The sequence below is a fragment of the Hippocampus guttulatus genome, chromosome 2, assembly GCF_054856545.1.
Source record: "Hippocampus guttulatus isolate MCC_2025c chromosome 2, RoL_Hgut_1.0, whole genome shotgun sequence".
Lineage (NCBI taxonomy): Eukaryota > Metazoa > Chordata > Actinopteri > Syngnathiformes > Syngnathidae > Hippocampus > Hippocampus guttulatus.
The window spans coordinates 11,732,970-11,756,108 of NC_141262.1; the positions used below are offsets into that span (position 1 = coordinate 11,732,970).

A 23,139-nucleotide genomic window follows, 5' to 3' on the forward strand; every position below is an offset into this window, starting at 1 on the left:
GCCCTTCGGTCCTCGAGCCGGTCCTTGGCCTCGAGGACCGGCTCAAGGACCGAAGGGCAGTCCTTGGTCCTTGGACTTGGCCTTGGAGTCAAGTGAACACAGTGAACACATCGCTGCAGGGTATGCGGCCATTAAAACTGCTTGTGAATGTCTGACAAACGTCTTTGCAACCTTGAATGAACCCTGTTCAAATACCATCTGCTGCGTGCACGCACACACTCACAAACCTTCAGGAGAGACTGGCTGCAGTCACCATTCTTAGCCACTCCACCCGCAGCCACAGCCAGACCTCTCACCAAACCTTTGTCCCTCTTTAAGATACGGGCTGTAACATTTAATTCAAAAAGCACCCTTTGACACAGGGATCTTGACAGTGGTGCAGCGGTGAAGCCTATTCATTTAATTGCAATAAATTATTATATATAATTTCAAGATCCGCAATCGTCCTACAAATCAGTTTAAGATCAGTTTCAAATTGAGTTCAACTGAGTTTTACGTAACGTTGCAACAGACCTTTGCTTTATTTAAAAATTGGATAAACTCATTTTAAACCTAGTTTTATTCATCTCTGGTGTGAGCTAATCTTAGATGAAATTAAAGGTATTTGGTGCAACCCAGCCTAAAAATGTTATTTTTGCTTATTTTGTGTCAATCATTTGCATTATTTTGTTTTATTATTAGCAAAATCAGGAATGAATAATACAGTTTCACACTCAGGCTTTGCAATACATCACACATTTTAGAACACAGTTAAACTGATGCTCAATAGATCTTTGGCAATGTAACGTTGTAAAACAAAGCTACATTTTGATCGTTGCAAACTAAATTAATTCGACAGGTCAATGGCACTTCAGCAAAGTGTTTCAGCTTTACACAAGACTGACACCATCATAGAGTTGAACAATGGCCCACAGAGGGATGTGGCTGCTTTGGAAAACGGCATTTATTAGCCTCAACAGCATGATAGAATGATAGATTGCTTGTCAGCTTTCACACTGTATGCTTCAAAGACGATGAAATGAGTGACAATTTCAATGTAAGCTGCCTCTGTGGGGTCAGATGCACGCAGAATGCAAATGCAACATCTACATCATGGTTACTACAAGACGAAAAACAACATTACAACAGAAAAATATTGAATTTTGCTTTCTTTTTATTTTATTGTGCTTGCCTCTGTGTTAATGCAGGATTAGTTGTGAGGCAACATGCGCATAAGCAATGTTCAACCATGATTACTTCAAAAAAAAAGTGGGGGAGGAGTTTGGCGTGATGAAAATGGCAAGGGTGTCACATAAACACTGCTTGTGAATCTCATTTATCCCGATACTGTAACATTTGGAATGTACACTCCTCCCCAAAAGGATAAATCACAACAGCGTAGATAATCCTACATGAGATCGAGAAGCAGAGATGAATTTGTCCTCATTAACTCTGTTTGGCACACCAGATAAATGTGGTCCTTGTAAACAATTTTTGATGACACCTTTAACATAGAACAAACAATGGTACAACCAATCGATGTTCCTTTGATCCCCACTGCAGTCACAACTCGTTTAATCAACAGAATTGTTTTCATTGAAAACAATCTCCTGGCTGTAGTGCTGCAGAGAGTCTCAGTAAGAACCAATCAGCGTGCTTCCAGACTGATTTGATTGTTGCACACACAAAAGTAGCTCGATCACCACAGCTCTGGAGGTGGTGGCTGTCGTGGTGTTGGGGGAATAGATTGAATTATTCAGTTTGGCAGAGACCGGGCAGCAATTGTGGAGTGTGGAGTGCAACAGAAAGACACAATCTTCCTTCCTTCCTGCACACTCACCCATTTTCTGGACCGATTATCTTCACGTGTCAGGTGTGCTGGAGCCTATCCCAGCTGACTTTGGGCAAGAGGTGGGGTACACTCTGAACTGGTCGCCAGCCATTTTCAGGTTTCTGCACAGTACATGCATACTGTAAATAACCTATGCAGTGATAACCAGTACTGACTGTGGCCATGCTCAACTGTGGGGGACTGTGGCCCCTCGATACAATTGCTATTCCGCTATTTGAGCATCTACACTTAAGTAAGGCTGCGTCGTGAATGTTTCTTTTGAGTGAATATGATGGATCATTTCATGAAGTTGGACACGTTCATACGCAGACGTGTACAGGGCTGTGAAAGTATTTGCCCCTATTCCAGTCTTTTTTGCATATTTGTCACATATAAAGGTTTTAGGTCATCATAGCAAGTTTAATATAACACAGAATATCACACAGAGAGTACCCAAGGAAATACAAGATGCAGTTTCTAAATGCCAATTGAATTTATTAAGGCACAAATAAAATCCCAAACTACCTGTCCCTACGTGAAAAAAAGTAATCCCCCCCAGTTACAAAGTAACTGGGACTATCGACAGTTTTGGGAAAGCTGAGTTCAATTGCACAGGCAACCATATTTTTGAATCAATAAATCATATGAATAGAATCTGTCAAAGTGAAGTAGGCTTCAAGAAACAAATGCATCATGCGACGATCTGAAGAAATTCAAGAAGAAATTATGAAAAAACTTAAATCTATCAGTCTGGAAAAGGTTACAAAGCCATTTCCAATACTCTGTGCCTCCAGCAAACCACTGTCAGAGCCATAATCCACGAATAGAGAACACTGGGAACAGTGGCTCACATTCTCAGGACTGGTCAACCAGCTAAAATTACTTCAGTAATTGCGACGATGATTCCTCCAGGAAGGCACAAAAGAACCTAGAACAACATCCAAAGAACTCCAGAACTCGCTGACCTCAGTTCAAGTCCGTGCTCACGACTCTAGCATAAGAAAGACACTGTCCAACAATGGCATCCATGGGAGAGTTCCCAGTCAAAAACCACTGCTGTCCAAAAGGAACACTAAGGCTCGTCTCACATTTGTCAAAAGACATCCTCAAGATCCTCAATACTTTTTGGGGGGGGGGGGGGGGACATTCTGTAAACATTCCGAATTTCTGCTTGGCTCTCAATTTCTGCTTGGCTCTCGACGAAGGCGGACGCTTCTGCTCTGCTCCCTGCCCCCCCACCTTTTTTTTTTCCCTGCTTGCCACTTAGTCTTTTTGTGCTGTCTTTTGTCCAACTTTTTCCCTAGCCTCCTACCGTGTTTTCATCCGAAGAACTAACCATGGAATTAGTTGGCTGGTCTCTCGATGTAATTGACAATTTTTTTTCAACGGAAAGAGCCTGCTTGCCCTCCGGGGACACTTGCTGCCGGATACGCCCTGGATCCATGGAGAAAGTGGAGACCGGTGTGCCTGACAGTACTGTCCGTGGAGGACGTGGAAGACATCTACATTATTGGCCTTTTGATAACAGGTATGCTGCTGTTTGGTGTTGGCAGCTTGCTGTTCTGTCGCAAAATTCAACCGACGGGAGCAGCTCTATTGGAAGTGAAGAAGCTGCCGGTCACTCTGGATGGCTTGGCGCGAATGTCCAACACTCAGACTCAAGCGGTGACTGAGCTCAACCGCAATATTGTTGCGGTTTGGAGTGACTCCGCGCGATCGATAATACCATGGAGACGTTGGAATTTTCGCTTCGAAAAGGAATTGAGGATTGGCTGATCGGCGACAGTGAGAGATACAGACCAAGGACTCAAGGCTGTCTGGAATTGTTGGCGGCCGTCTCTCCAAAACAAACAACGCTATCTGGCCTTTCCCCTGGATGGAAATAAGCATGGAGTCTAGGGCCCCCCACCACCAACCCCCCTCCTTCTCGGCCATGGACTGATAAGCCGGGACTGTCTTCATGATGAGCAGACCTCGACGAAGCAGCTATGACCTGCACACGCATACACATACATAACTGGACAACCACACGCGCATACACATCCTTGTTATCACCGTCTTCATCGCTCCGATTCTTTTTCCCCCGTGACGTGGTTCGACATGCAGAGCGCTCGTGTGAATCCGTGCAGCTGGTCATTTCGGACGGGTCACGGTTACCCTACCCTACCCCCCCTCCCCCCTTCCCATTCATCCCCCCCTTATACATGTTATGTCTTGTGACTTGTTGTAACTGTCTAATGCTTATTCATGTGCTAGGGTCTTTTTTATCCTGGACTTAAATTATCCTCGGAAGAGGATAGTTCGAGCGTGGTTTTTTTTCCCTCTCCCTACCCAGCGTTTTTTCCTTTCTGAATTCTGATTGTAATTCCCCCATTGCGGGACAAATAAAGGATATCTTATCTTATCTTATCTTAAACTGATGAGTCAAAAAGTGAACTTTTTGGAAGATGTGTGTCCCGTTACATCTGGGGCAAAACTAGCACAGCATTTGATAAAAAAAAAAGAACATCATGCCAACAGTGAAGCATGGTGGTGGCAGTGTGATGGTCCGTGGTTGCTCTGCTCTCTGAGGACCAGGACACCTTGCTGTGGTTGATGGGACAATGAATAAATAAATAAATAAATAAATATCCAAAGAACATCAGGAAGGGGCAAATACTTTTTCATGGCACTGTATGGATGCATCAGGTCGGTAGGTGGTTTCCAAGTGCCTACTTTACTGATCTGTGATCCCTAACTTTCCGCCCGTGGAGGTCGGCTTGCAATTCCTTATAAAAGTAGTCTGCACGCCTCGACCTGCCACAGAACACGAGCAAGTCAGTTCAGTCATCTGCCATGTCCGTTGCTGGTCCCTCTCTCTGGAATGACCTCCCACTGAACATTCGGCAAGCCTCTTTGCCGCCCATCTTTAAAACCCGCCTCAAAACTCACTTGTATTCTTTGGCATTTGACTCAGCATGACCCAAACTATGATCTTAGTTATACTGTTTGGTGTTCTCTACCGTCTCTGTTACTGATTGGTTGCTTTACTGTTGTATGTGCTAGTTGCTCCATGTACAGCACTTTGTGTGCAGTGATGGCTGTTTGAATGTGCTCTATAAATACAGTTGAGTTGAGTTGTGTCAAGGACTATCAGCACACCCTGTCATGCACTACATTTAAAGGAAATGAGAGGAGCCACCTCAATTGGTGGCAGGGGCGTGCCAAGCACATCCTCCAATTGGCGAAAATGTGTTTGAGGCTCATATGTCGATCGATAGGAGATGAATGTTGAGTGGTCTTCCTGCTGGGATAGAGAGTGCATAAACTTCGAGAAAGGTCCATTCACACAACCCCCTCAACCCCATCCCCCTGGCCGTTCACTCCGGGCACCTCATGTGTAGAATGTTTTGTTGTTATTTTTGTTTAAATCCCTCATTAGCCCAGAACCCACGCATCTTGCTTGTACAGCTTCCACCTTGGTCTGCCTGACTAGATGATGCTCCGGATCCCCAGTCAGAGCAAGCCAGAGCATGCTTCGGGCACCCCCATGTTCTTCTTCTTCTCGCGTATGAGGGCAGCTTTGCGGTGTTAAATGTCCAGACATTGCAGCCATTGGACAGTAGATTCATTAGGTGCTGTGAGGTTCAAGTTGCCATCTGGTGGTCGATGAATGGGACAGTAGTAGAGGAGATGTTCTGCAGTTTGGAGTTCTGGTCCACAGTCGCAGAATGGTGATTCGACGAGACCCCATCGGAACATGTTGTCGTTGAAACGGCCTACCCCAGTTCTTAGGCGGTTGAGTCGTACCCAGACTTTCCGGGGTAGCGTTGAGCCAGGTGGGGGTTCGGTGTTGGGTTGGACCATGAACTGGTTGGGTCTTGCAGTATTATCCCAACTACTTCTCCACGCTTCCAGGATGTTAAAGTTGGAATCATGAAGTTCTGCAGCATGATGAGGAAAAGGGTGGCAAGATTTTAGCCTTTGGCGCTTTCCAGGTTGTACCTCGGCGATCAACTGGTTTAGGGCATGTTTTTTGTCCAGCACAGAATGTTGAGCAAGGCAGTGGGTAGCTTTTTCTCTACGTAAGCTGGCTGGGGCAATGCCTGCCAATACTGGTAGGAACTCCGTGGGGGTGGGACGCAGACATCTGGTGATTATCCGCATGGTGTCGTTGAGGGCAACATCAATCTTCTTTGAATGGGTACTTCAGCACCAAACTGGTGTTGCGTATTCAGCTGTGCTGTAAGTAAGCGCAAGAGATCTTGTACGGAGTGTGTGAGTGCTTGCACCCCAGGATGAGCCAGCTAGGCGTCTCAGCAGATTGTTTCGAGCTGTTACTTTGGCACGAAGAGCATCTATGTGCTGTTTATATGTGAGCTGTCGGTCAAGCTTCACTCCTAGGTATGTGGGGGATGGGTTATGTGGAAGTGGAGTCCCATGCAGGTAGACAGTGAGTTGGCGCTTGGATTCTATGTTGTTTAGGTGGAAAGGTGTGGTGGTAGTCTTTGCCAAGCTCAATTTAAGTCTCCACGTTCTCAGGTATTCCACTATCAATGCCATATCAGCTATTAGTGATTCTTCCACCATGCGCCAGCTTTTGTGGGAGTAGCATAGTGCAAGATCGTCAGCATATCCATATTGATGAGACTTGGTTTTAGGCATATCGCTGATATAGATGTTAAAGAGCATAGGCGAGAGGCATGATCCCTGTGGTACTCCATTTCTCAAGCGGCGGGGTCGGCTGCGTTGTCCGTCGCTGGTCTTGAGCACAAAACTTCGGTTTGCCAGAATATTGCTCAGGAAGCGAACCATTTGCTTGTCCGGAATCATCTGGAGAAGCTTCAGTATCAGGCCTTGTACAGTGTCATATGCCGCAGTTAGGTCAACCAAGATAACTCCAGCCTTGTTTCCCTTCTCGAAGCTATCTTCAATAGTACTGGTCAGCTTGATTATTTGCTGGGTGGTAGAGTGTCCATGTCGGAAGCCAGCTTGTTCTTTAGGCAGCTGGGGGTCAACCACTGAGTCAAGTCTAGTCAGGAGAAGTCGTTCCAAGATCTTATACGGAACACATAGCAGTGAGATAGGGCGGTAGCTCCTTGGGTCATCGGGAGGTTTATGTGGTTTCAACAGGGAAACCACAGTAGCTTTCCGCCAGATCTTCGGTATAGACTGGTGCTTCATACAGGCTGAGAGGTATTTGCGTAGCCAGTTCATGCATTTTGGGCCACAGTATTTCAAGAACTCAGATGGAATATTATCAGGGCCCTGAGCTTTGCCAGTCTTGATCTGTTTGATGACAGAGGTTAGCTCTTTGGTGGAAAAGGGAGCTGAGAGGAAGCCATCAACGCTTGGAGCATTCCATAATCTGGTGCATTCTTGTTTCACTCGGAGGTCATGGACTTTGTCAGCCTCTTTATACTTTCCATTAGCTAATAGCTGATGTGCAATCGAGTTGGCAGTGACAGGGCAGCGTTTGGGTTGAGAGCTGCGTCCTGTGAGGCGATTGAAGGTCTTCCAAGCTACTCTGCCGGAGTGAGTGAAGTATATGCTTTGGACCGTGTCTTCCCAACGTTTCTCACGCTTCGCGTCGAGGCATTGCACTAGGTCGGTGGAAGTGTTGGTTGCTTCTTAAGTGGTTGCGGCAGACAGGAAGTCTTTGTAGTGGCTGTCACACTCCTCGTCCCATGTTGGTATGAATTGGTGACGGTAACCGCGTGGGATTGTTCTTTTTGCGGATTTGTATAGGGCTTTACAGAACGACATATAAGACGTATTCAGGTCTGCTGATGTTGGGTCTGGTAGGTGACAGATATTGTTATCAGTTAAGCACCTGAATTTAGGCCAGTTGGCTTTTCGAAAGTTCCATCTCTTCACAGCTTTGCTTGGTGTTGGCCTGATTGGATTAGCCGGGAGTATGAGTGATGGTCTATGCTGTGACTTAGGAAACGGACTGAGGATCAACCGCTCTGGAATGGGTCCATTAATGTTGGCAAAAGCCAAGTCCGGGTTAGTTGTTGTGTTCCATCTTCTGGAGTGGAAGCTGTCCGGTTGTTTTGGATCGTAGAGCAGTTGCAAGCCAGCAGCCGAGGCCCAGCTTTCAAGTGTTTCACCATCTGGATTAGTGGTTTGATAGCCCCATGTGGTGCTATGGGAATTGAAATCTCCGCTATATATGCAAGGAGAGGCAAAGGCAGGGATGGAATTGCCTTGCAGTTTTGTGCTTGGTGGTTTGTACACATTGACTACGGCGGTGCCTTCAATTTCCGTTGCCGTCCATTCCACTTCACCGTCACTTTGTGATGAGTTGATCGGGTTCCAGGTGGCAGAGTTCTTCACAAAAGTGGCTATTCCATGTATGCTGCTGTTGGTGCAAGCAGCCAGGTTGTAACCAGAGATCTTGAGTTTGGAATGATCCAGTGAGTGGGTTTCTTGCAGGAGGATTGCTGTTGCATTGTGCTTTTCCATAAGGTGTTCTATGATTGCACATTTTGCTTTAGTAAGGCCTTCTACATTTAGCTGCATTATTGTCACTCCGGCCCATGCAACAGATGGATTTGCATGCCCTGATAGGGGCACGTGCTCTGGGCCGGTTCTTCTCACAGCTCTCTGGGGCCGAGGGTTTATCCTTTTACCACCCCGGAGGGGGTTGCTGTCTCTGATTGTTGACATTCGCTCTACAGGTTTGTAGATTACCAGGGCTCACCACGTGGAGGTTGTCAACGTGAGCCCCCCCCCCCCCCCCAACCCCCCCATGTTTTAGCACTCTGAATAACCGAACGGCACATTTCACATCCCTTAGTATGGATACTTGATGAGAGTAACCAATATCCATTGGATATTTGAGAGAATATCGATCTAGTGATACGTCAGAATCAATATGCCTGTCGTTAGACTGTGAATACAAAATATACAAAAAGAACACAAGAAACAATATAATAAATCAGAACCTTTTGTGAGGTTATAACCAAATGAGCTGCTGGGTCTGCTGCCCCGATTGCAGATGTGTCATCAAACAAAGTGTGTGACGATTGTCTGTGCTGAAATAGGATGTGTCCTGAATGAAATACATTTTCTTGTCACATGGTGAATCAAAGTCACAGGGGAAAAAAAAAAAACGTAAAAGCCACTTTGTGGATTATAAAAATCAGCGATGAGTTGGTCAACTCCATAATTGCATTTAACAATTGCACGTTCCTGTCAAAACTACAGAAAGGCTCCAAAATTCCGACTTCTGGTAGTCCTCATTTATATCACTTCTTTTACTTTATTTTCTTCATTCTCGTCTGACAAAAACTGTCAGAAAAACACATGCCCGATTGTTAGGTCTCATTAATACTGTGGCTTTGTTTTATGCATCTATTCATGGCACATTTGAAAACATCTCATCGTCTCATTATCCATAACATGAACTATGAAATGATTAATGATCCACTTCAAAGACATATATCTTAAGATCTACTCAAGAAAAGTTGTAAAGTAGGTACAAGGCATTTAGTGAATTTAAAAGAATCTATTAATAGAAGGCTGACATTTCTGCACCCTATATGAGAATGCTCCACTTGAGTCTGAGTCATTTTCTCAAACCACCAAGGACACTTTTCCCAGCGGGAACTGATTAGCTCTCTTCGTTTGAGATGATGAAATAACTTTGATTAGCAATTAAACATTTCTCATTGTCTATTCTTTGTTTTGTTCCTTTCAAGTCTGTATTTTTGGATCAAATGGGCCCCCAACACAGAGTCGGTGTAGTCGTTATTGTGCTGCTTCTTCTCACATAATTCCTCCTCTCAGATGTGTTTGTTTTGACTGTATACCATACCAGCGGGGTTATCATGATGAGATCATCATTATTGGCTTTCGTGAAGAAGAAACCAAAAGGAAATGTGTTGTTCCAAAAAAAGCTTCAATTTGAGAACTTCAAAGGATGAGCCTTTCACCACATTTCCATAAATGTTTATCTGTAATCTGTTCCTAATGAGCAGTCTTTCTTTCAGAAAAGTGCTGCAGAGATGCGATATATAATGCAATCGTTGACTTGATATAATCCAGTTGGAACGGCCGTGCATCTTTCGCTTGTCCACAAGTCGTATAAGGGAAAAGAAAGGATGGACCAAGAGTAAAATAGCTGGCCAGAATACAAGGAAATAGCATACAATGTCCTTAAAATATGTTGTAGTTTACAGTGCAATACGTGGTGTACAATAGCTCAGTAAATCTCATGACAGCAAGCTGCCAAAATAAAACAACATTCATACATTGGTCAGTTTGTTTGAAAGTGCTCTATAAATACAGATGATTTGAGTAGTATGACACACATACTGTATACGTAGTTTACCGTATTTCCATGCATTTTCTAGCACAGTTGAGCTGGGTGGGCCTTTCACAGATGAAGTGGCAATCACCAAGGACTGGTTGAGAATGTTGGAGCATGGTCTTGGGCGGTTTCATATCTAAACAAATGAATAGCTCAACCAATGTTTCAAGGACGGCCCGGTAGTCCAGTGGTTGGTTAGTGGTTAGTTAAAAAAAAAAAATAATAATAATAATAGTGGCTCACTACAACATTGTCCCCTCAAATTAGATTTTGGGTTACTGCTAAAAATTGTGTTTAACATTTAGGACTCCATTTTGTGCACGGTGAAAATTTCGTGCAACGGGCAGTCTAAATCTGTACAGGGGTGGCTTAGACTGGCTTTATATATTTTCTCAGATGCACGTATGTTAAAAGCTGGTATTTTACACCTTTGTGAGCGCGGACACTTAATTGTCTCCTTTCATTTATTTTAAAATTGACGCCCGAGATGCACAGTTATGAAACCGATTTGCTGGTGTCCATGCTAGATTTCAAGGTTTGTGAAGTACAATTCTATAAGGAACTGCAAACAAACCTTTATGGGAGGATGAAGTAAAGTTTGCGCGGGAGATCACAGATCTCTCAAGTGGGCACTCGGATGCCGCCTTCCAACCCCTGTCCACGTGTGACAGGACACTCAGCCCACATTTGTGGAATTTCTAGTTTAGAGTGTCTGAAACTACATTGAAAGATCTTAATTATGTTTAGTTTGTTGATTTGTACATTTTTCAGTCATAGTGTGGCTTGCTAGTCTCTACAGATTTTGGTAATTTTCAGGAAAACACCGCTGTGTGTGAGCAAAACAAATGTGAGAGTTTCAAAACAATAAACAATCAGAGTCATTCAAATCTGCAGTAAAATGCAAAAGACTTTAATAAATTTTCGAAGCGCACACATATATGAAACAGTAACAGTTTGTTTTTTTTCCCACACTGGCAAATCAAAGTCAAATACAAAGATCATGTAAGGTGCATATTGTATGTCACATTGAATAAAAGTGAGGTCATCTGTCTCCCTTACAACAATACACGTTTTCAAATTCATAAATATATGTGTTGTTGTTGTTGTTATTTCCCAAACAATCCACCAAATCTAATCATCACAGTACTAGGATGCTATTGATACGTCATACTGCAGCTCCTATGCAGAAGTGAATACATTTGATATCATAATTACATGTACAGTATATACCTCCTCCGATAATAACAACCTGCCTCTAAGGAAGGCAACACAATTAAAAGCTTTAAAATAGACATAGTCGGTTGAGTCATGGCACAAAATCAGAAAGGCTGCTGGTCGTAAAATGTCCTTAATTCAACAACTCTGTGGTTTCTTCGTCCAGCCCGGCTGTACATTTCAAAGTGACTGGCTATGTCTACTTTAATGAAACTAATTCTATGGTTATGTGTATGATGCATCACGGGCCTCATTCACAGTTGGGCTGATAAGTTGGTGTGTCAACTTATGAGCACGACTGAATGTTGACCAACGAGTGGTGAATGATGATATATAAAGTTGTGCCGATAAGTTGACATACCCCGAACGTATGTCAACTTTTCGGCAGTAACTCATCAATGCTGATCACATCAACCAGTCAGTTCAGAAATGACCTACTCTTGTGCCATGCTGTGAAATATGTGGAGAAAAAAGATAATGCTGTGAACAAGAGGTCACAAGGTTTGGTGCTCAATGTTCTTGTCAACAGTTAAAAAAATGATTCCTGCAAGTGTCAAGAAGTGCAAGCAAGTTACTTTCACTTATAAGCGTATCGAGCAAATATTTAAACATGATTTGCTGTTTTTTTTCTTTCTTTCTTTCAGGTCATTTTAACCATCTGGAGTGCTTTTTTTTAATATCGCTCAGCAGGTTAAACCATTTCCCAACTTGGGAATTTAAAGTGACACGCAAAAGGTCAGGCTTAGTGCTCTTCAAATCTGCCCTACATAAACAGCCTTTGATTATAACACGAGTCCCTTGTGATTGTGGCTTATCTCAAAGTATTAACTTGTCCTACCACCTCTCCCAGTATAGTAATAACGAGACGATCAGAACAATGGTGGGTAGAGTAGTGGGTGCACTAAAAAAATATACTCTAAAGGAGGATAGCGAAATGTGAAGAGGTGAAAACAAGTTCACTGTGATGTGTGCACTCACGGGAGCCTACAGACCAGTAGACCTTGCAGCATAAATACATATTAAGTCATTAGTTCTGAGAGCAAGCTCACATGGAAATTAATGTGGGGAAAAAAATAATAAAATAAGATAATAAAATGCCAATAGGCAACTTTGCAAAAAAAGGCAAGGAAATTGTACTGAATAAATATAAACACCATCAATTCTGTATTGGACATACATACATATAAACATACTTTACAGATCTAATGACACCTATTTTACAGCTTGGATGCTGGAGTTTAAGGTCATAGCATTGGACTCAAACACAAGTCACACATCCAATACATTTTACAAGTGGATTTTTGTCAAGTTTCAAGCAGGAAAACATGAAGCATCTCTCTCTTTTCCTCATTTCCCCCCATTATTCTCCTATCTCTTCCTCCTCCATGCCTGTATGAAGAGGTGAGCTTTGAGGCAGTAAAGAACTTGTTCACCTTGGCAATTCTGCCTTCTGCCCTCACTTGTTCCCCCTCTTTTCTCTGTCCCATCTCTTTCTCTCTCTCTCGCACACGCTCTCTTTCTGTTTTGGTAGTGGGAGCTACAGATTGATTTTAATCCTGTGGGAGCGAGCTGTACCTGTGCCACAGAGTGTGCCATAGTGTGGTGGTTTCAGTGCAGTCTCCTGAAATATAGAGAGACAGACAGATATAGGAAGATTGGAGTTACAATAAAAATATCAGCCAGCTCTGAGCAGTCTAAACTGTAGCATCATCAGTGCCAGGCTACACTCAAGACGGAATACAAAAGAAAATAAAAATAAAACAAACAAATAAATAAATAATACGAATATCTAAAGTGATTGTGATATGGACAATCAATAATAAAAAACATTCTTCAAGGGATGGCTGGCAATCATGTCATTTTCATGTCAGGTTTCCTTGAAGAATGCTACAGTATGGTGCAATTTTGTTCCTGTACTTATCAGAGCATGCAATTGCATCCAATTAACATCCCCAGTTTGTTTGTTTGTTTTTGTTTTTGTCTCCTACCACACCATGCCAGCACTCTTCGGCCCACTAAAACAATAAAATCTGGATGAATTTAGACCCACTCTTTCGGACCCTTGCCAGTGGGTCCTCTGATATGTACAGAATCTCACATGGTGCGGCAGCGCAACCGGCGCTGACTGAGAGAGAGAAAGAGTCAGAGAATGTGACGCACACAGAGACAATAGACCACAGTGCCCACATAAGTTGGTCAGAATGCAACAAAAGAAACTGAATGAAAAAAAAGATGGATAAAAAATAAATAATAAATGTATAAAGATTTTGGCCTTTTGTAAATTATAATGTGTTGTATAATCGTGATGTTGCTCCTCACGTACAGTGCAGTGAGTCATCACAAGCACCATGGGTGGTGTATCGCAATGGTGTAGCCTCCAAAATGCGTTACAATGCGAACGCATATGATAGGACTGCATATGTCAATTGAAGTCATGCATTGAAAAATGAACAAGTACGGGCTATGACGCAGACAGTAGTACATGTTGCCTAACACTTCTGTGGTAATTTTGTGATGTCAGAGGTCACTGATGTTACACCTGAGGGAGGACCAGGCTCATAATCTCTTCTATGTTTGTCCAAAAGGTGAAAGCAATCGAGATACAGTGGTCGAAATGGTATACGACAGAAACAATGATGGCAGTTTGTCATCATTAACAATAGGAGGAGACATTCCACTCCCTTGAAGACGGGGTCAAAAAAAGATTGTGTGAGCCTTTTGTCTGCCTGCATGTCGGAGATCACTCAAACAAGGTGGCGCTTGCTTAATCGGCCCCTGCTAAAGTGCACACCATCACAAGTGCTACTCATCACTGGCGGGCAGGTTGACCTCTAATACAATACAGCACGGGTTGAAAGAAAATGATGAGATGTGTAAAAACCAAGGAGGGGTGGAAAGTGTGTGTGTTTGGGGCGGGGGTGGTATTACCGTTTTATAATGGAGCCATACGGTAGCACAAATCTGTACTCTCTTAAGTATCTTTTACAAGCTGTACTCTTTAACAGCTACATCTGTACAGTCTCTGGAAACATTTTGGTGACCTTAACCCATAAATTGCTCTGCTTGTGTGTGTGTGTGTGTGTGTGTGTGTGTGTGTGTGTGTGTGTGTGTGTGTGTGTGTGTGTGTGTGTGTGTGTGCGTGTGTGTGTGTGTGCGTGCGTGCGTGTGTGTGTGTGCGTGCGTGCGTGCGTGCGTGCGTGCGTGCGTGCGCGTGCGTGTGTGTGTGTTTTCTCTCGGATGGGTGTTCTGTTTTTGTTTTGCATTATTGGTAGCAGCTTGCAGGAAGTCCAAGGCAACAATAGGGTATGGGTTTATTAAAAGTAGGCTACCAACATCGGCCACTTCCATACACTAAACTGAAAAAAACTAAAAACAAAAAAAAAACAAAAGTGTCATTGATTGTTTTTTAATTGGTGTCTTGGCCTAAGTGATATCAAATGACACACTTTGAGGATGTCACGTGAAAGTGTCTTCCGAAACTAAGTAAAAAAAAGAAATACTAGCTCATTACTCATTCATGAATGTATATGAAAAGGCACATCAATTAAAGAACATGGAAATTATAAAAGAATCTCAGTAAACAAACACCTATAACAACATCACTGTGGGATCTGAGGCTGACACACCCGAGTGTCATCTTAGAGAATCACCGCCTCCTTCCCTCCTATCAGCCTTATATGAAACCTAATTACAGCGATTTTAATCATACTGTATTACGAGTGATTAACCCTTTAGTGCATTTAATTAACCTTTGCAGCCACATATTTCCATCATGCTTTTTTTCTTCATGACATGGGCTTTAAATAATCACACTTAAAACTGGAGGGAAATCTAATGTCTAAAGTGGGAGCCATCACTTGTCAATTGCTTGAGGGGGCCGAATAATATAGATGTATTATTTTGAGTAACTGCTGACAATATGATTGTAACTTTCAACCACTTGGTGACTATTTTTTTCTAAATAACATTGGAAAAAAGTGGCTGCCTTTCCAGCAGCTCCTATATTTTGTTGTTCTACTTCTTCCTTTCATAACTTTGCTGCTGTGAATTGGGAATTTCTCCATTGCGAGACTAATAAAGGTTTTCGTAAAATATTTTGGGACTTATGAAAACAAAAAATATAGATCACAACTCAACAGAGCACAATACAATTGGATCAAATGTTTAGTTCTGATATATGGATTGATGAAAGACTTTAAACCACTAACAAGCAAGTGAAAAATGATTTGTAATTTCCAATGCTCAAAATCCAAGATGGAAAATAATTCAGGAGTACTTCAGCAGTATATTTTTACATATTTCAGAGCAGCCGCCACCAAAATTAGGAGGGAAATCATTCTGACAAGTCGAGAGTGTGTCACATAAACATATTATGAATTCAATCTTTTGTACTTGGGGCTGGAGTAGGCTTATGCATTATACACCATGTCACAGAATGGCTTTTAACCAGGTTTTAAAAAGAATCGTGGATAAAGGGAATGATTATCAGCTCAGTGTGGGTGTCCTCATAAATTATCCTGAGCACAATACTTCATGGGATAATCAGTTATTTAGCCAAAACCATGCCAAGAGTAATGTTAAGGCTTGGTGTATGTTTGGAATGAAAGAAACTATAAGAAAGGCAAAAGGCAAAAGAAAACACATATAAACACTTGATTGGAAAAGTGCAAGCAAGAAACAAAAGCAAAAACCCCATCAAAAAAGACAAACAATGATGCAATCTCATGTGGGTGTCCCAAATTTGAATGAATGACAGATTTTATAATTGTAATTGTGACAAAAATGAAAGCCAACCAAAGCAGCACCACATCCACCAAAAGGGTAACGAAGAGAAAAAAAAAATCAAATAGGACAAAAACAATCAAGAGCACATTTGCCCCTGGATAAAACAGCAATGCAGTGTGGCTGAATTGTAGTCTTGATTTGCAGTACAGGATTCTGGATTTTCTTCAAATGTGGTGCTATTTTGAGATCAAATATAAGTACATCCAAAACGGTATCTGTATTTGTCATGTATTGGTAATTTGACTTTAGAGCTTGTCAGTCTTTCCAAACACAAACCACAACACTGTAAAAAGGAAAAAAACTCAACCTGGAAGCCATGTGAGCTAATTCAAACAAAGTACTGAAAGTGTATCTACATATGCAATTTATAACAATAATTGGGGTCATTAAAGAAGATCGTTTATGAGCTAAATGCAATGTTGGACAGGCAGGCTTTTTATGGACTAGTGCTCCCTTGGTATTTAAGTATATTGGTCTCAAAGCTCTGCGTCACCTTGATCCCTCGACCCCTCCTCTTCCCCCCACCCCGAGCAGTACTTCGTCTTCCCCGCAGCACTGTGCTCTTGCTGTCGGCACTGAGCAAGGCCACTTCTCCTTACCTCTGATTTACATTTATTTCCCTCATCCGCTTTTATTTATTAGGGTACTTCGCATTTGGCACATTTCTCTTTATGGAATCATAAGCCCTTGCTGTACTTCCTCATTTAAATGAGCTTTCCCACAAAATATTCTGATCTGAAACAACTCTCTATCCAATAAAAGCAGGACAGTTTCACTTTTTTTTTCCAAAATGAATTGATGATTAATTGAGAAGTCTCCGTCAATCTGTTTACTGTGTTTACTTTTTGCTTGCTTGGTTTAAATGGACAGTCTAAATATTGAGAAGTCTCCGTCAATCTGTTTACTGTGTTTACTTTTTGCTTGCTTGGTTTAAATGGACAGTCTAAATATTTGCACAAAGATTAACTCAGCCCTTGACCACAAATAAATCCGTCCAGTTCAGTAATCGCTGCCCATGACATAGTCGAAATAGGCTGTGTAGGGGTTACGTTTTAAGCAAACAGCTCGTGGAAGCAGATTTATAACTTTCGACTGGATGTAAGATGTATTTTATTTTCTTTTTTTTACACGAGGAAGTAAAAACACAATAGATGTTCATCTGATTTGTTGATTTCTGCCATAATTTGGAAAACAATGGCCCCAGGCTGGGTGTACGTGACATTAAGTAGGAGACATGATTAAAAAGAAGACCCCCAAATTCAAAAGACCCAGCAATCACAATTGCACTGATGCTGCTAATCAAGCTCTAAATGTGAAATTAACCTACCACATGTAAACGATGATGAAATTATGACTGCTTACGAATGAATGTGCATACGAGATTAATTAAGACACGTGTGTTGAATTTCATAATTTTCACGTGCAAATGGCATTCACGTAAACATTTTCTTGGTTTATCTTGGAACTTATTTGTGCTCCATACTGCCACCGTCCTCCTGCAATATACACTACCTTGGGGCAGCAGGGGTAGCATGAATGGGGAATATGGTGGGTGGGTTGAAAAAAGAAGTCATGAATTACCTGTCGGGTGGTGATTTGCCCTGGAGTCTTGAATCCCCCCTGACAGCCACACTCTGAGACACTGTATGGGTCGGAGCTCGTCGATGAGCACTTGGAGAGCGTGTCACAGCCCACCACAAATGTGTTGTCCAAAGGGAGCTCCTGGATCACATGATGCTTCTTTGGGGCCACTGGAGTTTCCGGTTTGATTTGAAATGTAGGCTGAGGGGACGCAGATTTGTAATGCTTGGCTAAGTCCGGGCTGTCGGGTTTGAAGGTGGTGGGAGTGGTGGCCCAGTTGTACTTCCCCATGGTTTGCTCCTCAAGCTCCACAGGGAGATCCAGCGTACCATTAACATGCTCATGTGTAGGGTCGTCAGGCTTAGATTCATCTATGGTCACAAAGTTCAGGAGGAGGCTCTTAGGGGATCGCTTCTTTCTCTTCTTCTTCTTTTTGATTTGACGGTTCTCTTGGTTAGGTGACACCCACTCGCCGCTCTGCTTGCCTTTCTGTACCACTTTGTGTCTGGGTGTCTGTCGGCAGCGCACCAAGGCGGTCACAAATATCACCAAGATGACAGTCATGGTCCCAGCTATGATAGCGATGACAACAATCACATATCCGTTAGCCTGAGGCGTTACTTCACTGTCCCCGATGGTTCGGTCCAGTGGCGTCTCCATGCTTTTCCGAAGCTGATCTTGGATAAAAGTGGCATTCGAAACGGTGTCATTGACAAATAAGTGGATAAGCGCAATAGCTTGTAATGATTCTGGCTGCCCAAGATCTTTGACTTTGACAACTAGCCTGTGCAGTCCTTGATCCGCCGCTACAATTTTCTCCTGCAGTGTAATGTTGCCTGTTGTTTTGTCAATGGAAAACAGGCCTCGAGGGGAGACTCGAGAAGTGATGATGATGCTGCTTGTAATGCTATACTGGAGCTCCGCATTCATACCTGTGTCATTGTCAATGGCAAACACTCTTGTAACAACGTCACCCGGGCTGGTGGTGGTCCGCACGAGGTCATATGAGTAATTGGAAGCGGGGACAACAAACACAGGGCGATTGTCATTTACATCAACCACGTTGATAGTGACCTTAGCATAGGAAGAGCTGGGGGGTTGCCCTCCGTCCACTGCCTTGACCATAAATGTGTAAGAGCTCTGCTGCTCTCGATCAAAGGTGATGTTGGGCTTGATTACGCCCGTTTGGGGGTCAATGATGAAATGATCTTTCCCGTTCAAAATGGACAGGGTCACAACAGCATTATCTCCCGCGTCTGCATCTGTCACTGTAATTAAGCCCACAGTTCCAAAGAGAGGAAGGTTTTCGGGCACATAGAAGTTGTACTCGGGGTGTGTGAAAGCCGGGCTGTTGTCATTAAGGTCCTGAACGATTAGCCTGACAGTGACATTGCTCTGCAGGGACGATGAACCATTGTCCCTGCCTATGACAGTGAATGAGTACCTCTCCTGCTTCTCTCTGTCCAGCCGTTTGCCAACTGAAAGGATTCCTGACCGTCTGTCTATATTAAATCCATCGGGTGCATCAGGGGCAAGGGTATAAATAATTTCAGCATTATGTCCGCTGTCTGCATCAGTGGCACTGATTTTTATTAACTGTGAGGACGGGTCATTATTCTCTGGTATGGAAAGTTGAATTTCTGGCTGGGGAAAGACGGGCGCATTGTCGTTCTCATCCTTGATTTTAATTAAAACCATAGCTGAAGTGTTCAAAGGAGGCGTCCCTCTATCCGATGCCACTATCCTAATTGCATATTCTCGAGTTGTCTCATAATCGAGGGGAGCAGCTGTCTCTAGTAAAAACTGATCATTAAAGACAGGCTTCAGCCGGAATGGAACATCATGGTCAGTGTAGCAAGTGACTTTTCCATAGAGATCCGCATCTCTGTCTGTAACTGTGATGAGTGCAATTTTTGTGTTGAGGGGAGAATTCTCAGACAAAAGCACAGTCCCGTTCACCAAGTTGATTATGTAGCGAGTGTCAATGGAGGGGACATTGTCATTCACATCTGTCACATTTACCGTCACTGTGGCCCTTGAGGGTGTTGAGCTGCCATCACTGGCCAGAACGATAAGTTTGTGAACAGGAGTCAACTCCCTGTCCAGTGACTGCTTCACTGTGATCAATCCTGTTGTGCCGTCAATGGCAAAGTGGCGCTTGGTCGAGGCAGAGATCTGGTTACTGAAGGCAAAGTGGATCTGGGCATTGGACCCCAGGTCTGCATCCGTTGCATGAAGCTGCACAACCGATGTTCCTGTGGGGGCATTCTCCGGTACTGTGACTTCCAACTCGCTACGCTTGAAGACGGGACGATTGTCGTTGACATCGGAAATGGTGACTTGGAGGATGGCAGTGCTGGACTTGGGAGGGTTGCCACCATCTTCTACCTTTATCTTCATGACAAAGGTGTCCTTCTGCTCACGGTCTAAGTTCTGCTGAACGATCAACTGTGGCCACTTGTCACCCTCAGGAGTTTCAATGATGTCCAAGCCAAATTCTCCGACACTCTGAAACAAAATGAAACACACGGTCACATTCACTAGCCTACAAATGATGACAGTATAAACAGTGCAAAATGATGGTCTTTATCGTGCTTTATTATACTGTACATGGGTACATGCATGTTAAGAGTCCCTCGTATTTGCCGGCGTGTTTGCTCACACCTAGAAAGCCATTAAAGGTGGTTGCAGAAGTTCCTCAGGCTAGTCAGTTTGAGTACTGTAATTTTGATCAGCCTTACTGACTTACTCAAGACCCCCATTAACCCAACAGCACTACATCGTTGACATTAGATTCATTATAGCTTATGTAAGTTTGGATACAGCAGACATACTGTATTTAAAGGCCTTGTGGGGGAAAAAAAAACAAAAGCATTGCAATTGTAGTCAGACTAATGACCTCCTGTTCAAAATACACTGCAAGGCAACAACACCTTATTTTGTGGGAGTTGACTAGTTTGAAATCTCCAAACTGCCTACCTTTTCTAAGATGTGCTTAACTGGAGAGTATTTATCAAAGGAACACACATAGAGGTAACCCAAATGATAAATTGACAGCACTGGCAGTACTTTTAGAGTTAATTGCCCCCCCCCCCCCGAAAAAAAAAGCACTCGTTTTTAGGATGTCCAACATAGTATGGTATGGATAAGGTTGGGTACCAACAACCAAGAACCAAGTGGAACCAGAAGTAACATAGCAGTTCTCCCAGAATCGTCCATATCTGCATATGTTAGTTTTCTAACTTTCAATACTAAACCACATGCAAGAAGGACCAATAGGAAATATTGGATTGGATACAATTTTATTGTCAAATGTGCTGCATGTGTAACATACACAAATGTGCTGTATGTGTAACATACAGCGTGTACACAGTAATATGTGTGTGCGACAACAGCGAGTCAACACAAATGCAAATGGCCAGCTAATATTTAGCTTAGCATACACAGCATATACATGCACGCGCGCACACACACACACACACACACACATATATATACATATATATACTGTATATATACACACACATATATAATATAGAGCATATGTTTGCACTGACTGCTGAGATGAAATACATGTTCCTTGCATCCCCCTCACATACTGTACATATTTTGTGTTTTTGTGTAATAACAACACTAGTTATTACTCTTAGCCCAGATCCAAAAAGAGCTTGTAATAGGGTGGCGGTGGTGGGAGAGTGTGGGGGTTCTAAGATAGCACTGGAAGGGAGAGAGAGAGAGAGAGAGAGGAATAAAAAGAAGATCAAGCCCATGAATGAGCTGCATGCACATTATGAAACAAAGAAGCCCTTTGAAGCTCTTTCAATCAGAAGCAGTTTCATGGTGAAAGAAGAAAGAGGGTTCTCTTTAAAAAGATAAGCTTTATGCTGCACACAATGTTGGAAGTGATTACTTCCATCTAGGCACAGCCATCAAATGTGATGAGGATACATACATTTTTCTTGTTCAACTCAGGAGAGTGTGTACACAAGAATTCTCGAAGGTTTATAGAATCTAGGGCCGTCCTTGTGCCAGCGTGAAGTCGACACATGGGAACGTGCAGGTGCAGCATGTAAATTATTGTGTACTCAGAAAGAAACTAAGTGCTTGCAGAGAGTGCCGTCGACACGATTGACAGAACTACTTAAAAACAGCCAGCACAGCAGCAGTGATCTTTGAGGCTACCTTTTAAGGTACATTACAGCGCGCAAACGTCCAGCAGGAATGCAGAGACGTGGCATCAAAAACTTTACCTGAGAATCGAGAGAAACTGTGTAATAGATTTATTTAGCACAATGCACTACAGAGGTATTTCTAGCAGCAATCTTGGTGCTCTATTGCTTATCAATACTCTTAACAACAGAAAACTTCTGTTGTTTGAATGGCTTACATTGACAGCACAGTAGTAACACTGGCACCATGATTTTTGACAAATGCTAATATTAATCGTGCGATGCGGAGTTTGGATGTGTCAAAAGGAATGTTGCACCATGATTTATGAGCCAGTATTTCCTTGGTGCTTTTGTCTTGGTTTCACACAATTTTATAGCTGACAAGACAGCACTCAGTGCATTTCAATAAGTTGAGGAGAGCTATCTCACAGGCTGTGCACACTCCTGAATGCAGAATTTGTCTAGTGGATTATGATAAGATCTCAGGCGGGCCAAGGGAAGGCCAAAATACTAGTCGGAATCACTCACTTGAAACCCTTAGGCTGAAAAAGAAGGACGGAGCAGCTCTAAACTGCTAAGTGTGCAGAACACGTTACACCGAAAGCTTGCTCTGTTTGTCACTATGCGTACTGAAAGGCTACAGTAGTTCAAGAATGTGAAGGAATTTCCATTCATACCGCACTAATGAGCCAACATTTTCCTAGATGATTAGATAGGGATCAGGGCACTAAAGTGGACGCAGCAGTACACAATGTAATCAAATCTGCCCAATTTCAATGGAAATTATTGCATAATGCCAAGACACTAACACTTGCTGTTAGCAGATGATGAGCAAAAGACGACTTCTCACCCCTCTTCTCCGGAGAGCATCACAGATTATCAGCCGATGCATCCTTCAGTCACCTTATTAAAGCTCAAAGGAGATTGAGATTCGGTTGTGAACATATCCCAAGGACTGGAGTGATTGTGATCACCCACATAAAACCTTGCACCTCTTCATTATGCTGAGAGAAACCAGAGATCTTAGCCTATGTCTATACTATGTTCCACAACAGCCCCGTTTCCGATGACCATAGGCAAAATGGAATAGTCATAAAACAACATGGGGCGGGGTGGGGGGAGAATGTGACACAGTGCAATTGCTGTGCATGATCGGGATATTTTTCAAGTGTCTAAACCTTTGCAACAGCAGACAAGATCTATGGATATAGATGCCTATTATGAGTCCCTCATATTTGCTGGAGTGTTTGCTTACATTTAAAAAGCCATTAAAGGCGGTGACC

At 42.9% G+C, this 23,139-nt stretch overlaps 1 protein-coding gene across 2 annotated transcripts in view; it reads right to left on the reverse strand.

The window, feature by feature from the left end:
- pcdh11 (protocadherin 11) overlaps positions 1 to 23,139 on the reverse strand; it is a 171,239-nt gene that overhangs the window by 137,449 nt on the left and 10,651 nt on the right. Inside the window, exons 3-4 of one of the 2 annotated variants that reach the window (XM_086136926.1) lie at positions 17,688 to 20,195; positions 10,994 to 12,942 (exon numbers count right to left, since the gene is read on the reverse strand). In XM_086136926.1, the coding sequence (XP_085993052.1) occupies positions 12,859 to 12,942; positions 17,688 to 20,195 (2,592 nt within the window). In that variant the 3' untranslated portion in view covers positions 10,994 to 12,858. Of the gene's footprint in view, positions 1 to 10,993; positions 12,943 to 17,687; positions 20,196 to 23,139 lie in introns of those variants that run through there. The other variant, XM_086136918.1, reaches the window with a different exon arrangement.